At 34.5% G+C, this 15,488-nt stretch overlaps 1 protein-coding gene across 6 annotated transcripts in view; it reads left to right on the plus strand.

Moving 5' to 3' along the window:
- The window catches only part of LOC145267032 (uncharacterized), a 432,374-nt gene that overhangs the window by 325,054 nt on the left and 91,832 nt on the right, over positions 1-15,488 (plus strand). For 4 of the 6 annotated variants that reach the window (XM_080122972.1, XM_080122969.1, XM_080122971.1 and 1 more), the window contains exon 3: positions 7,840-7,914. The exons of the other annotated variants lie outside the window; for them this stretch is intronic. In XM_080122972.1, the coding sequence (XP_079979098.1) occupies positions 7,840-7,914 (75 nt within the window). The remainder of the gene's footprint in view (positions 1-7,839; positions 7,915-15,488) is intronic. 6 annotated transcript variants of the gene reach the window in all.

Consider the following 15,488-nt stretch of genomic DNA (forward strand, 5'->3'; position numbering starts at 1 on the left):
CCTCCGACAATTTTGGGTCTAGACACTTGAAATTTTAGATATAGGTTCCTTGAACCTGGATCTAACTTAATAAAGTGATTTGAGCCCGAAACTATAAATTTTAAGGGTCATAATAGGGGTCAAATTAAAAAAAAAATTTACTCTTTTTTTTTTTTGCTCAGCATACACCTCCAAACACCCGGGCAACGCCGGGCTGAAATGCTAGTAATATATAAAGTAAAGGTATTATAATGAAAACTTGTTTGAAAATTCATCATTTGAAATCAAAATTAAAGATTAAGTTCTGCTTAATAAAGCTCATTCTAAAAGATTTAGCTTGGTACTAGTGCACATATTGATCCGTGCTGAAATAATGTTATTATTTAAAAAGCCATTCTTAACATGGGGAGGGGAGGGTGTTTTGTACCTATTCTATACTTTAACCTTACAATTGAATAAAGAAGCATATCATAAAACTTTAATTAAATTTGGAAATACGATTTAAAAAATAGCGTGGATCAGTAAGTGCACTAGCACCTTTTAGCTTTATTAAGCAAAACTCCTTTTATTTACACCTTGCGGGCTTTGGGGAGTGTTGAGCCACCCTTTAATTGCTCCCAGGTCGATTCTGACCCGGAGTGGTAGTACCTGTTAGGGTCCCAACTATGGGTTAAATAGAATCTGACTTTAAAAAAAAAAAAATATACTCCATTAAAAATCGTTCCTCAAAATAACTAGATTCGGCATTAAATAACCTGAAAAAGGTTGATATGCCGTAAAACAACCAATCAATCAACCTTTTATTTAATAAAACTTATATGGAGTTCTGGTTAATAAATCTCATTTTATAAACAAAATTTTAAATTTAACAAAATAAAGACAACAAAGATTGGATTGACAGCAACAAGTAGTGTATTTTCATTGTTCGTTACAAATATTTCGCGACCATTCGGACAATTTCAAACCTTATATCGTTTGAAAATGTTAAAAAAAACGGACTCTTTTAAGACGTTGAAAATAACTTTTTTAATGAACAATATGGAATCTATTTCCCTTTTAATATGGGATAAAAGAAATTACCTACATTTCTTCGAACAAACAGAAAATGGAAAGTTTTTTTGTTTTTTTTTACAAAGGCATCACCACTTATTAAGGCCAAGAAACCACTCGAGGATAAGGGTTAAAGAGTGTACAGTAGACAATTGGACAATAAAGTAATTGTTAGTAATGGAAATTCGGTAAATTTGTTAACTGATATGGAACGGTTTATCAAGGACTTCTTTACGTTAGACTTGAAGATAACAATATTGTAGTCGGCTGGAAAGCATGAAAACAGAAGACAATTCCATAGGCGTGCAGTTCTAAAGAAAGAAGCTTTGTTCATGGAATCTACGTTTAGGTTTAGGCACAAATAAAGAGTGGGGGAAATTATTGATAGTGTTTTCTGCTAGACGGGTGTTTTTTGTGAAAGTTTGGCAAGGGGGGGGGTGACCACAGATTGGAGCTCAGTCGAGTATTTGCCATAAAAATAACAATGAAGCAGAGACAAACCCGCAACATCTCTTCTGTGAGAAAGAGGTTGCAGGGAAGAGTAAAGGACATCCTCTACGAGGCTACGGTCTATTTTAAACTCTATCAAGGCAGGACAAGTCGTTTCTAGCAGCTCCTGCCCAGATGTGGCAACAGTACTCCATTCTTGGACGTACCTGGCTCTTATTTAGATAGAGAATTGCATCAGGAGTGAGATATCTACTGGATCGATAGAAGGATCCCACCATTTTTCCAGCGGTCTTGGCAACGGATTTAATGTATGTATTTCATTTCAGATCAGGAGTAAAGGTCAAGCCGAGAAGCTTGTCAAAACATGAGGCCTCCCCAAGATTAGAGCCATTCATTTTAATTGATGCCAGATGGGGATCAGAGCGTCAGATACACTACTTGTTGCAATGAATCCAATCTTTATTGTCTTGATTTTGTGAAAACAATATATGAATGCTCGATTACAAAAACTGGTAATTTTGAAGCTTATAAATTAAGTCACCTTATACTGACTTAAAATTTATTGGTATTTGAACAATTACCGAATTTTAAATTGCATAATAAACCTAATAAAATTCGGAATATTATAAATAAGATATATATATATATATATATATATATATATATATATTTGTAGTCATCGACATACGGTCCTGTTTCGTTGTATCACAACTCATCAGTGCCGCTAGACTAGCATCTCTTCCAAGCCAAGGATTGAACCTAGAACCGTCGTGTTGACAGTCAGCAGTTCTCCCACTCAACCATGGAACCAACGCCCATAAATAACTCGTTGGAATGTCTATTTAAATAGACACCCGCTACCACTTTTATAGTGCTCAAATCGCCTGTTCGTAAACAAACAAACAACGAGCTTCGCATTTTCAGCCAATTAAGTAGCGGGTGAGATTATTTACGACAGTGCTCTACCCAATGAGGGGGCTTAAAATATATTTGTAGTCATCGACATACAGTCCTGTTTCGTTGTATCACAACTCATCATATATATATATATATATATATATATATATATAGATATATAACTTGAGTTCCTTCAGCTATGATCAAAACCAAAATTTATAAAAATTTTTGATAAAATTATTTATAAAAAAAAATAGATGACTTACGTGCCATCAGCTATAATCGAAACCGAAACCAAAATTTATGAAGAATTTTTGGTAAAATTATTTATTACAAGAAATGGAAGTCCATAACAATTAAATGACCCGGATGTAATCGTGACACAGAAAATAACACATGCTATCGTATTAATATATAGATTTGTGTCCTTATTTCTACTAGCATGTTTCCTTGCTTATCCACTATTCCATAAACCAATTTTCCATTCATTCTGAAATTTTTATTGTATATTTACTTCATTGATATTAATTGAACTTCCTTAAACAATGCGATAATGGTAATACTCTGTTATTTCTTACTTCTAAGCAAGAGTTCATAAAAGAAAGATATTGTTTGAGGAGATCGAGTCAATTATTACAAGTTTTAGACTTTGTAATCGAGTCCTCGACGCCATACTAGTTAAAACTTAATCTTAATTAACTTATTTAAACATTAAAAAGATGGGATAATTACAAAACCAGTTCTTGAGATAATTACATACTAAGCCACAAGACCTCTACACACGAGCAGAATCAAGTAACCAAATTATTTCTCTTCGTACCAGTCGAGGATTCATTCTCTACAATCTGCCTGGTAATTTTTTTTCTCATCAAAAGTAGGGAGTTGTGCAGCGAGATGTCTATTCACTCCGCACTTAAATTTATGCGAGTTAGTACAATCATGGAAACAGGAAACAGGGAGAGAATTCCAAAGTTTAGTAGTTCATGTATACAGAATAATCACGTTAACACACTGGTTCCCGTTAATCGCCAAAGTTTGTTTTTGTTTTTGTTTTTTTGACAAGGTGGTCACCACTTATCTAGGCCCGGAAGCCACTCGGGTTATTGTGTGTATAATACGTTAGTGTTGAGATTTGATAAAGTGTCTTATTTAAGGGGGGGGGGCGATTCATCAGGAATTTGTTTATGTTGAACTTGGAGACATCCAGGTTGTAGTCAGGTGGGAAACATGCAAATGAAACAGAGTTCCACAGGCGTGCACTTTTAAGAAAGAAGTTTGTAGTTTTCAACGAACAAAACATTGTCAAAAATTTTTCCCACTCTTTATCTGTGCCAAAACCAGTGTACGGTAGTCAATGGGAAAATATTGTAGTAATCGATAGTAGTGGAAATTGGATTACTTAAGAGGAACGGCTCATCAAGAACTTGTTTACATTGGACTTGAAGATGACTATATTGTAGTATTTTGAAAAGCAGGAAAATGGAACCGAGTTCCACAACTGTGCATTTCTAAGAAAGATTTGTTCATGGAATCTACGTTTAGGTTTAGGCACAGATAAAGAGTGGGGGAAATTATTGATAGTGGTTTCAGCTAGACGAGTGTTTTTCGTGAAAGTTAAGCAATGTTGAGGCTAGTCAGTATTAAAATGGGTGATCATTTGGGAATTCCAGATGCTGTATGTGCTCTCTGCTTATCTCTGCATTATTTGTGAAGCCGAAGTATTATTTTGTGATAGGTTTGCCTTGTTCGTTGAAAACTACCAGGGTCTTGTCTATACCATTTTCTCCTGGGAGGCTTGGCCTGTTGGGGCCAGTGACCTATGCAAACTCGAGGTATTCAACCATAACTGCCTTTGCCACATCCTCTGTGTTCGCTGCCAACAGTTTGTCCCCAACAGTACAATTTGTGTTTGCTGTAGGATCCACTTCCTCTCTTTGCTAGGTGTCTCTGTAGGTTCGGCCATGTTCTTTATCGACACCCTGGTGACTTCATCTGTAAAGTCATCGATCAAGCACCGTCACCAGGCTGGAAGAAATGTTGCGGTGGTCGACTCAAGACCTGGCTCCGGACAGTGGAGAAGGATACTGAACTGATTCTGCTCTCCCCCATCACTATGAGGTCCGTCGTTGAAACCGCGAATGGCCGACACTTGACTCTTGAATCGCTGTGCCTGGTCAGCCAGTATTTGGGACATGATGAACACGTTGGAAAAAGCCCAACTGACCCAGGGTAAAAGCCACAACCATGATAATTTTTAACAAACTACTGTGCAATTAGTAATACTCTAAGTAAGGAGTTAAGCAGCGAGATGTTTGTTCACATTACATTTAAATTACTGCAAGTTATCTCTTCTTTCTCAGCAATAAAGGTAAATTACCTCTCCCTTCTCAGTAATGAGTAAATACCTCTCCCTTTTTGATAATATGTGTAAATACCTCTTCTCTCTTCGTAATAAGGGTAAATATTTTTTCCGTCTCGGTAATAAGGATAAACACCTCTCCCCTCTCGGTAATAAGGATAAACACCTCTCCCCTCTCGGTAATAAGGATAAACACCTCTCCCCTCTCGGTAATAAGGATAAACACCTCTCCCCTCTCGGTAATAAGGATAAACACCTCTCCCCTCTCGGTAATAAGGATAAACATCTCTCCCCTCTTGGTAATAAGGGTAAATACCTCTCCCTTTTCAGCAATAACTATTTTGGCATGGTGCTGCTAAAAGCACCGAACTTATGACTTCAAAATAATTTAATAACTTTTATTTCTTTCATCTCTTTATTCTTTTCTTGTTTAATTTTTAATTTGTTTGTTTAGTTAGATTTACTTTGAACTTTTGGACTGATTGTACATTCAACAGACCCTACCCCTATTTCTTCCAGCCTATGAAAGGGACACGTTTAGCAAGGCACTGTATTTTGAAATTAAGCAGAGCGAAGTTTTTTTTACTCTTTTTTATTCCCCCCAAGCAAGACATATTGCTACTTGGAACATAAGGGCCTACTATTTGGGATCGTGTCTAACAGGCGATTGTGGGGAGTTGAGCAGCAAGATGTCATATTACAGTTAAACTTCAGCAGGTTAGTAGAGTAAGGGAAACAAGAAACAGGGAAGGAATTCCAAAGTCTAACAGTCCGAGGGAAGAAGCTATTAGAGTAGAAAGCTTTCTGGTATGTAGAGACCTCAACAGTGAAGGGGTGGGATTTTGCTGCTTATAGTCCAGACCCTGTGTTACCCAGGAATATTTAAACTGTCAAGTCGCACCATCCTTTAAAACCTATCATGTTTCTTTAAATTATCTGAAACTACACATGATACCCTTTCTTCATACACTTGCATAACATAACTCATACACTATCCATGACCATTGTACAAAAATTATTATTATATAGTACTAGCAGGGAGACCCGACGTTGCCCAGGATTGAATGATGATCAACGAATATTTCACACTCTTATATTTTTATTGTCATCGAAATCCGTGTAATCGCCCAGGAGGAAACTTCACATGCCTCCATTCAGTAACTTAGTCCAAGATATATGTTATTCTATATTGAAATCTAGAGAACCTGCCGTTTCTTTTATAAAATTATTTTATATAAACTTCTTTTCAGTTAACGAAAACAAATCATAAAGAAGTTTATGTGTGGGGTTTTAACCTACAGACCACGTCATGCAAAAAAAAAAAAAAAAAAAAAACACACTATCAACTTACCCACTTGAGAATTTTCACAGCTCGTTGTTCTATCGTTGTTGCTAAGCGATGACATGGAAAAAATGGCTTTACCGATGATAGATGAATTAAAATAACGGTTTCGATTATCGGTAATTATCGAGGGTATTCTGAGACAAAACTTAACTAAGATCACTCCCAGACTTATACCCCAAAGTTCTGCAAATTTTAAAGAAAATCTGTTTAGCCGTTTTGGAGTCTATAAGGAACGAACTCACACGCACACACAGACAAAGTTGCATTTATATTATTGTGGAGATAGAGATACTAGCTGATCCGAAACAGCATAGCCCAGGAATATTAAAACTGACAAAACACTGCATACTCTAAATCAGAGTTTCCCAATCGGGTCCGTACTGCCCACCAGGGAGGTGTTACGAGACTTCAGGTGGGCAGTGACCAGATTTATCATATGGGGGTCCCTGAGATCCTTTAAGGAGAGGGTAACATTACTAGGTGTCTCTCAACTTGTTTCTGATCATAAACAACAATTGATCAATAACTCCTGTGATTATTATTTTGATTTTTACTGATTGTTTTTTTTTTTTTACATGGTAGTCACCACTTATCAAGGCCCGGAAGCCACTCGGGGATAAGGGTCATTGCGTGTACAGTAATCAATGGGATAGTATCATAGTAATCATTAGTATTGGAGATTTGATAAAGTGTCTAATTTAAGGGTGCGGTTCATCAGGAATTTGTTTATGTTGGACTTGAAGACATCCAAGTTGTAGTTAGGTGGGAAACAGGCAAGCGGGAGAGAGTTCCACATGCGTGCAATGGTTTGATATATTAATTGACCCACTTGATTTATAGTTGTTACTCTTCCCATTTGATTGGCAGTGTAGGATTTTGTTGAATAAATTTTATGAATTCTTATTTTATTTTCACTTTAATTATGTACTACCACCACTACTAGCATTATTATGTAAGGATGCATGGAGGGAGGAGGGCGGTAGTAGGCATCTGAGTGTTCTGGGGGGGGGCGTTTACTGAAAAAGATTGGAAAACCCTGCTCTAGGGCAATGCAGATCAAGAAAATCCGAACATCACAGGTATTTGTTCTGTCATTTTTTTTTTTATTTTTTTTTTTTTTATTTATTTTTTTTTTTTAAAGTTTTAGACGGATATACGAACATATACATGGACAACTGTTTTTTATATTCTAGATTAGAAAGGAGGACCTGGCAATGCCCGGAGTCATAAAAAACAAAAACAAAAAACCCTAAATAGAAGTAAGTTAAATAGCGTGTAACATCTCTATATTGAAACTTAGGTCTCCTCCTCCTCCTCTCTCCTCTCTCCAATATCCTCTTCCACCTCTCTATTACTTATACTGAAAATAATCTAAACCACCGACCTCTCCTTTATGTAATAGACTAGCCTGGATGCCCGGCATTGCCCGGGAGTTTATGGGTGTGTATTGCTTCAAATGCTTCCCAATTTTCGCCTAAACTATACCCGATGTTCCCCCTCCTGTATACTAAGATGAGACAGTATATTCACTTCCGGCGAGCGTGTTGGTTGCTACATGCTAAACTCATTCCTTTTAGGGTCCGATAAAACTGGGGGTGCTGAATTTACAATTGGTCCAAAAAATTTTCACTAAAAAAAAAAAAAAAAAAAAAGTTTGGAATTGGTAAGCCTGCAATTCTTTGATTTTGCTGTGACCGTTTTTTCTTTTTTCTTTTTGTGTTTTAACCTTGTTTGGCATCGTTGATTCTTTTGTTTCCAGTCCGACAGCGCATACTTCGTCGATGGAATCTGACCACAGGCAAATCTGTGTCCAGTGGTCAGAGATTGACCACAGGTTAGTTTGAATTTCTTTTCCAGAGCCTGCTTACCCGCCAAGATGGCGCTTAAAACTTGGTGCTTCCTTTATTTTATCCTTGTCTTGTTTATTTGTGTTTTTTAACATTTGTTTTCAAATGAACTGAATCTCTCATCAAGGTTTGAACTCTGTCCAATTTGGAATCTGTACGAAACTAATTCATGGGAATAACTTGCATTTGTTCTGCCAGCCATGACAAAGTAAAAGTCCTAAGTAATCCACATTGCATTTTTAATATCACATATGTCATAATCACGTTGACACGCCGTTTCCCGTCAAATCATCAAAGTTAAGCAACATTGAGCCTAGTCAGTACTAAAATGGGTGACCATTTGGGAATTCCAGTTACTGTATGTGCTCTCCGCTTATCTCGGCATTGTTTCCAGTCAGTCTTGGGGCCCTCTTCTTGCCACTGGATCCAAGCAGTGTCGATTCAGGAGAGGTGTGGGTGGAAATTGTGCAACTACACAATTAAACACGCAGATATCCTTACAGGGATGTCCATTGTCTCTTGAGACTAAACGGAGGCATCACATTCTCAGTATTACCTGTACTGAGGATTAAATCTTCCATATCCAGAAAACTTGAGAATGAGGGGGGGGTATTGGTGTATAGAGGAAGGAGGAGGAGGAGGAAGAATTTTTCACATTTGCACAAGATGGCATGAACGCAGTGCACTGTGTTCTCCTACTAAAGACTTTCTACAGAAATTACTCTCCCACAATATATATATATATATATATATATATATATATTTGTAGTCATCGACATACAGTCCTATTTCGTTGTATCACAACTCATCAGTGCCGCTAGACTAGCATCTCTCCCAAGCCAAGGATTGAACCTAGAACCGTCGTGTTGACAGTCGGCAGTTCTTCCACTCGACTATGGAATCGACGCGTGTAAATAAATCGTTGGAATGTCTATTTAAATAGACACCCGCTACCACTTTTATAGTGCTCAAATTGCCTGTTCGTAAACAAACAAACAACGAGCTTCGTATTTTCAGCCAATTAAGTAGTGAGTGAGATTATTTACGACAGTGCTCTACCCAAAGAGGGGGGCTTAAAATATATTTGTAGTCATCGACATACGGTCCTGTTTCATTGTATCACAACTCATCAGTGCCGCTAGACTAGCATCTCTCCCAAGCCAACGATTGAACCCAGAACCGTTGTGCTGACAGTCGGCAGTTTTCCCACTCGACCATGGAATTGATGCCCAAAAATAACTTGTCGGAATATCTATTTAAATAGACACCCGCCACCACTTTTATAGTGCTCAAATATATATATATATATATAGTCATCTGCATATATATATATACGCATACAGTACTGTTTTGTTGTATCACTACTCATCAGGATCCTGGATATGACCTTAAACTATATTCAATGGTAAGGCCCCAGCTTGTAGGCTTTGGGGAGTGTGGAGCCACCCTTTAATTACCATTGCTCCCAGGTCCACTCTCACCCGGAGTAGTAGTACCTGTTAGGGTCCCAACTATGGGTTAAATAGAAATCGACTTGAAAACAACAAATATATTCTATTAAAAAACTTTTCTTCAAAATCTTTGGATTTGGCATTAAATAACCTGAAAAGGGTTGATATGCCGTAAAACAAAAGCAACCAATCAACAACTCATCAGGGCGGCTAGCTGGGGATTAAACCTACAACCATTGCATTGATAGTCAGCAGCTGTAGCCTCTGGCCCATGAGATCGGTGCTTGCAAATGACCTCAGTAAATGTGCATTAAATAAACACTCGCCCACCGCTTTTACAGTACTCGAGCTGCCAATTTAAGCAGTGGTGGGTGGGAACAGTGCTCTACCCAAAGAGGTTTGGGTAGTATATATATATATATATATATATAATGTTGTTAAAACTTTGTGCACAAATGGATGACGTAGCAAAAAACTTAAACTTTGAAGACTCCAGAAGAAAATTCTTTATTACATCTCAAAAAAAGTGAAGGTCAGATTGTGTGTGTGTGTGTGTGTGTATATATATATATATATATATATATATATATATGTGTATTTTTTAAATTTATTTTTGCATAAACATTTAGGTATCGCTACACATTCATGAATATGTTTCAGTCAACTAGTTATAAATAATTAGATACTTCATCAGGGGATGTTGTGTTTACGAAAGTCATCTCCTTAATGAAAATTGGAGAAAAGTTCACATGTGTGCGTGTGTGTGTAAATATATATATATATATATATATATATATATATATATATATATATAAATGATAAACTCAAAAAAAGATGTGTTTACCTGATATAAGCAATGGTAAACTTTAATCTAATATAAATACCAGTATTCATATATAGATAATTTAATACCAACCGAATGTATATATACACACACACTCTGCACTGATGATTCCCGAAAAGATGAAACACTAGTGTCTGTAGGTATTTAATAATTATTATAATAATTATGTCAGTCCTTTAAGCAACTCGTTTATTATCGTTGAGTACTTTCAGTTGAAATAAAAGTCGGCCAATTTAGATCTTATGTGCAAATCATCATATAATGATTAGATCACTCTGACAGGCGTTAAAAACATTTAAAAAAAATAAATGTTTAAATTTCAACAGTATTTCTCGCGGTTAACGGTCGCCGAATGGATTTGGTCCTTGCTAATGAAGCCAGACATGGCTTCTGTTGCCGGGTTCGAATCTATCGACTGGTGTTAATCATGACACCCTGCACTGACGATTCCCGAAAGAATGAAACACTAGTGTCTGTAGGTATTTAATAATCACATATATCGAATAGAATTTGTTCTTGGTTTAAAATTGATTCTGTAATAATGTATATATATGTGTGTGGGTGTAGCGAATAAAATTCCGTGCACAATGGATGTCTTTATAAAATGATGACGTCATCTACTTAAACAGCCTTCGATGACACCAAACAAAATAACATCGCAAAAAAAAAAAAGATGGAGTTCAAATTTTGTGTAGATTTTGTCCATTAAAAAACTTGCATTTTTTTTTGTCTTCATTTACTGCTTTTCGTTAAACGCTTTCTTGTCATGCATGGAAAGTCACGTGATCTTGTCTCGTTATTTGTGTTCAATTAAAAAAAAAAAAAAAAATTGGAATCTAAAAAAAAATAAAAATTAATCGTTCATTTACCCTCTTCACTCATTTTTAAGTTTTAATCATTTTTCTTTCTTTAGCATGAAACGTGTCATTCTATAATACAGGCCACTATATGGTGAACCTGAGCATCGTGACTGCAGGCCTATTGTACAAATGTTTGAATTTTCAGAAATTTTTGAAGAAAAATTACTTCAGCAATATTTGAAAATACATAGAATGACCCATACCTGACCACGAAATTCCTACAGCTACATACCTAGAAAATGGGGCTATTAAGCCTGACAATGTGATATGGGACAAGAGGGAGAAAGTGGCAACCCTAGTTGAAGTAAGCGTCCCTAATGATGCTGGCCTTAACAGAGCAGAGAAGGAGAAAATAACAAAATACCAAGAACTTATGTACGACATGAAAAAAACAAAAAAAAACTGGAATCTTAAGAAGATATCAATCATGCTAGTCATTATAGGAGCAACCCGGCTAATGAAAAAGAATTTCAAAAACTATCTGGCGAATATACCCTGTGAACCAAGTGAAAAAGAAATACAAACAATAGCACTTAAAGAGACAGAATCTTAAAAAAAGATCTCTCGGTTGGAGTAACTAAACTAATGGAAGAATGTTTGGCATCCGGTAGAATGTCCCATCCCCTGGAAAAACAAAACGATAAGAAAATTAAAAAAACAGGATAAGGGGGTGAACTATCCTCGAGTGTCTAAGGTTTCTCCGACACAGTGATATGGGACAAGAAGGAGAAAGTGGCAACCCTAGTTGAAGTAAGCGTCCCTAATGATGCTGGCCTTAACAGAGCAGAGAGGGAGAAAATAACAAAATACCAACGACTCATGTACGACATGAAAAGAAACTGGAATCTTAAGAAGGTATCAATCATGCTAGTCTTTATAGGAGCAACCGGGCTAATGGAAAAGAATTTCAAAAACTATTGGGCGAATATACCCGGTGAACCAAGTGCAAAAGAAATACAAACAATCGCACTTAAAGGGAATCTTAAAAAGATCTCTCGGTTGGAGTAACTAAACTAATGGGAGAATGTTTGGCATCCGATAGAATGCCCCATCCCCAGGAAAAACAAAATGATAAGAAAATTAAAACAAACAGGATAAGGGGGTGAACTATCCTCGAGTGTCTAAGGTTTCTCTGTACAGGGGCACGTCAGGACAACCTGGCATGAGGATACTTTTCCCTCGAAGTAAACCCAACCAAATATTCAAAATCACATTTTGTATTTGCAGCCGAAATTGCAGCCGAAACAAGATCTCCTTTTTATGGCTAGCGTACATCAGCTTTTACGAGGAATGGTGCACCTTCTCCAAGTGATGCTACTACAAGTAATTGCTAAAAGCTGCATACTCCACCAGACTAGATGAATTCTTGTCCTGGAATCCAGACCAAGAGACCAAAGCGAAAGATATACTACAACATATGAAAATGGTTAATTGGAGAGAGGGGAAAATTATGTTCTTAATTTCTTTTCTAACTCAGTTTTGAGAGATAAGGAAGTTTAATGGAACATTCGAATATCTACGTATCTCATATAGAGGTCATGGGCCCCCTAAATTTCTGAGAACTTCAACTGAAGTAAAATAAAACAAAAAGGTGGTCCCCCTTTCCCCTCCCCTTCTCCACATTAAAAAACGGCCTTGTGCCTAATTTGCTCATTTGCGAAGCAAATAAATACCATAAACAGAAAAAGGCAAACCTTTTTTTTTTATTTCTTGGCCTTTGGGCCAAGATCTTTTTTTTTGTTATCAAAGTGTAGTATCTGTGCCGGCAGATACTGTTATCAAAGTGTAGTATCTGTTCCGGCAGATACTGCAACCCCACGTATAAGACCATTGCTTTTGAGCAATCAGTTTTGGTCAATGTAGGGGAAACCCTTCATACCAATTGCCACTATCCAGTTCCCTCTCGGGGGGGAACTGGTCCCCGTTCTCTCACTCTCCACACGAAAAAACGGCCTTGTGCTTAATTTGCTCAGTGGGGAAACAAATAAATAACTAAATAAATAGAAAAAAGGGTTTTTAATATGAATATCAATACACACAAAATAAAATTATATATATATATATATATATATATATATATATATATATATTATATATATTTTATAAATGTTTATTTTTGGTAATTTCAATGTATACCGTTTTCGTTTGATACAAAATTAAGGTTTGTAAGAGAAATTTTGGTTTGCCTGGTATACAAGATGGCCGACTTGTAACAACGTGGAGATGGAATTTCTTTTCCCCAAACGAAAACGCCAGGTTTATCATATAAAAAATGAACTTTTTGTTGGTAACTTCGAATGGAATTAACATCTGACGAATTGATGAGAATTGGAGACTTTTATGAAAACATAAAATCATAAAATTGCCATCCCATTAACGAAACGGCTGTAATGAAGAGATCCAAGATGAAATAAACAAAAGTTACAAAAAAGAAAAAATGTAAGTCTTTGAATTTCAACAAAGTTTTGCACTATATATATATGTATATATATATATATATATATATATATATATATATATATATTCATTTTTCAATACATCTTCAGATAAAGATCAGAATATTATTCTATCTATTTTCAAATATAATTGATTTCAATTTTCTTCGAAATTTTGTGAAAAAAATCAAAAGCAAACCTTTATCAATAGACCAACAGTACTGCTTCTCAGCTGCGCCATGAAATGACCTGGAGTATAGAAGGACACAGCATGAACTCATGTTTCTTGCACATTCATTTTCATGAATTTTATTTTTCAGGTTTTAATTAAGTAATAAAACAAATATGTATATATTATTATTTGTGTATTTTTTAGATTCATTTATTATTGTAAATTTTTTTTCTTGAGAGATATTTTCCTCTTTTTCGTATACTCGTTTTTATTTTATATGAACTCATCTAAGTAAGTTTTACTTTAAATTGTAACACAATTAAAAATGTACTAAATTGTAATATAGGTAATTAAAAATACATTAAATTGTAACACAATTAAAAATGTACTAAATTGTAATATAGGCAATTAAAAATACATTAAATTGTAACACAATTAAAAATGTACTAAATTGTAATATAGGCAATTAAAAATACATTAAATTGTAACACAATTAAAAATGTACTAAATTGTAATTTAAGCAATTAAAAATACATTAAATTGTAACACAATTAAAAATGTACTAAATTGTAATATAGGCAATTAAAAATACCTTAAATTGTAACACAATGATGAAAAATGTATTAAATGTTAATACAGCATTAAACAATGCATTAAATTTTAGTATAATAATGAAAAATGCACTAAATTTTAATGGGACAATTAAGAGCTTTTAATTGTTATATACAAATTAAAAAATTATTAATTTGTAATATAGCAATTAAAAAAGTATTCAATTGAAAAACAGCAATTAAAAATAAATTATTACACAGCAATTAAAAATGCATTTAATTGTAATATATCAATTAAACAAATATTAAATTGTAATACAGTTATTTAAATGCATTTAATTGCAATATAGCAATTACATATCTATAAGATTGTAATAAAGCTCTTATAAATGCAAAAAATTGAAATATAGCAATTAAAAATATATTGAATTGCTATATATTACAATTTGATTAAAACCATTAAAGTATAATATAGCAATTAAAAATGTATTAAATTGTTATGCAGCAATTAAAAATGTATTAAATTGTTATGCAGCAATTAAAAATGTATTAAATTGTTATGTAGCAATTAAAAATGTATTAAATGTTTATGTAGCAATTAAAAATGTATTAAATGTTTATGTAGCAATTAAAAATGTATTAAATGTTTATGTAGCAATTAAAAATGTATTAAATGTTTATGTAGCAATTAAAAATGTGCCAAATTGTTATGTAGCAATTAAAAATTTACCAAATTGTTATGTAACAATTAAAAATGTATTAAATTGTAATATTAAGTCTCAGTTCAGTATTGAAAGACTATGGAAACTAACTGAAGGTACTTACATGTGAAATGTTTGTGATAAAGGTTGTGCAATCTTTAACTACACTTCTTCTGTGTCGGCACTATTTTAATGAAGGTGGCAATTATATATAAATTAAAGACGACTGGAAACAATGCCGAGATATGCGGAGAGGACATACAGCACCTAGTATTCCTAAATAATCACCCATCTGGTACTTGCCAGGCTCATCATTGCTTAACTTCGGTGACCTGGCAAGAACTGGTGTATATTAAATTTTAATATAGCAATTAAAAATATATTAAATTTTCATATAGCAATTAAAAATATATTAAATTTTAATATAGCAATTAAACATTATATAAAATTGTAATATAACAATTACAAATATATAAAATTATAATATAGCAATTAAAAATATTTTTTGATCTAACAGATTAATATATTAAATTATTATGTAACAATT

Source organism: Euprymna scolopes, chromosome 42 (assembly GCF_053919585.1).
Source record: "Euprymna scolopes isolate OS-2025 chromosome 42, ASM5391958v1, whole genome shotgun sequence".
In the NCBI taxonomy this organism is placed as follows: domain Eukaryota; kingdom Metazoa; phylum Mollusca; class Cephalopoda; order Sepiida; family Sepiolidae; genus Euprymna; species Euprymna scolopes.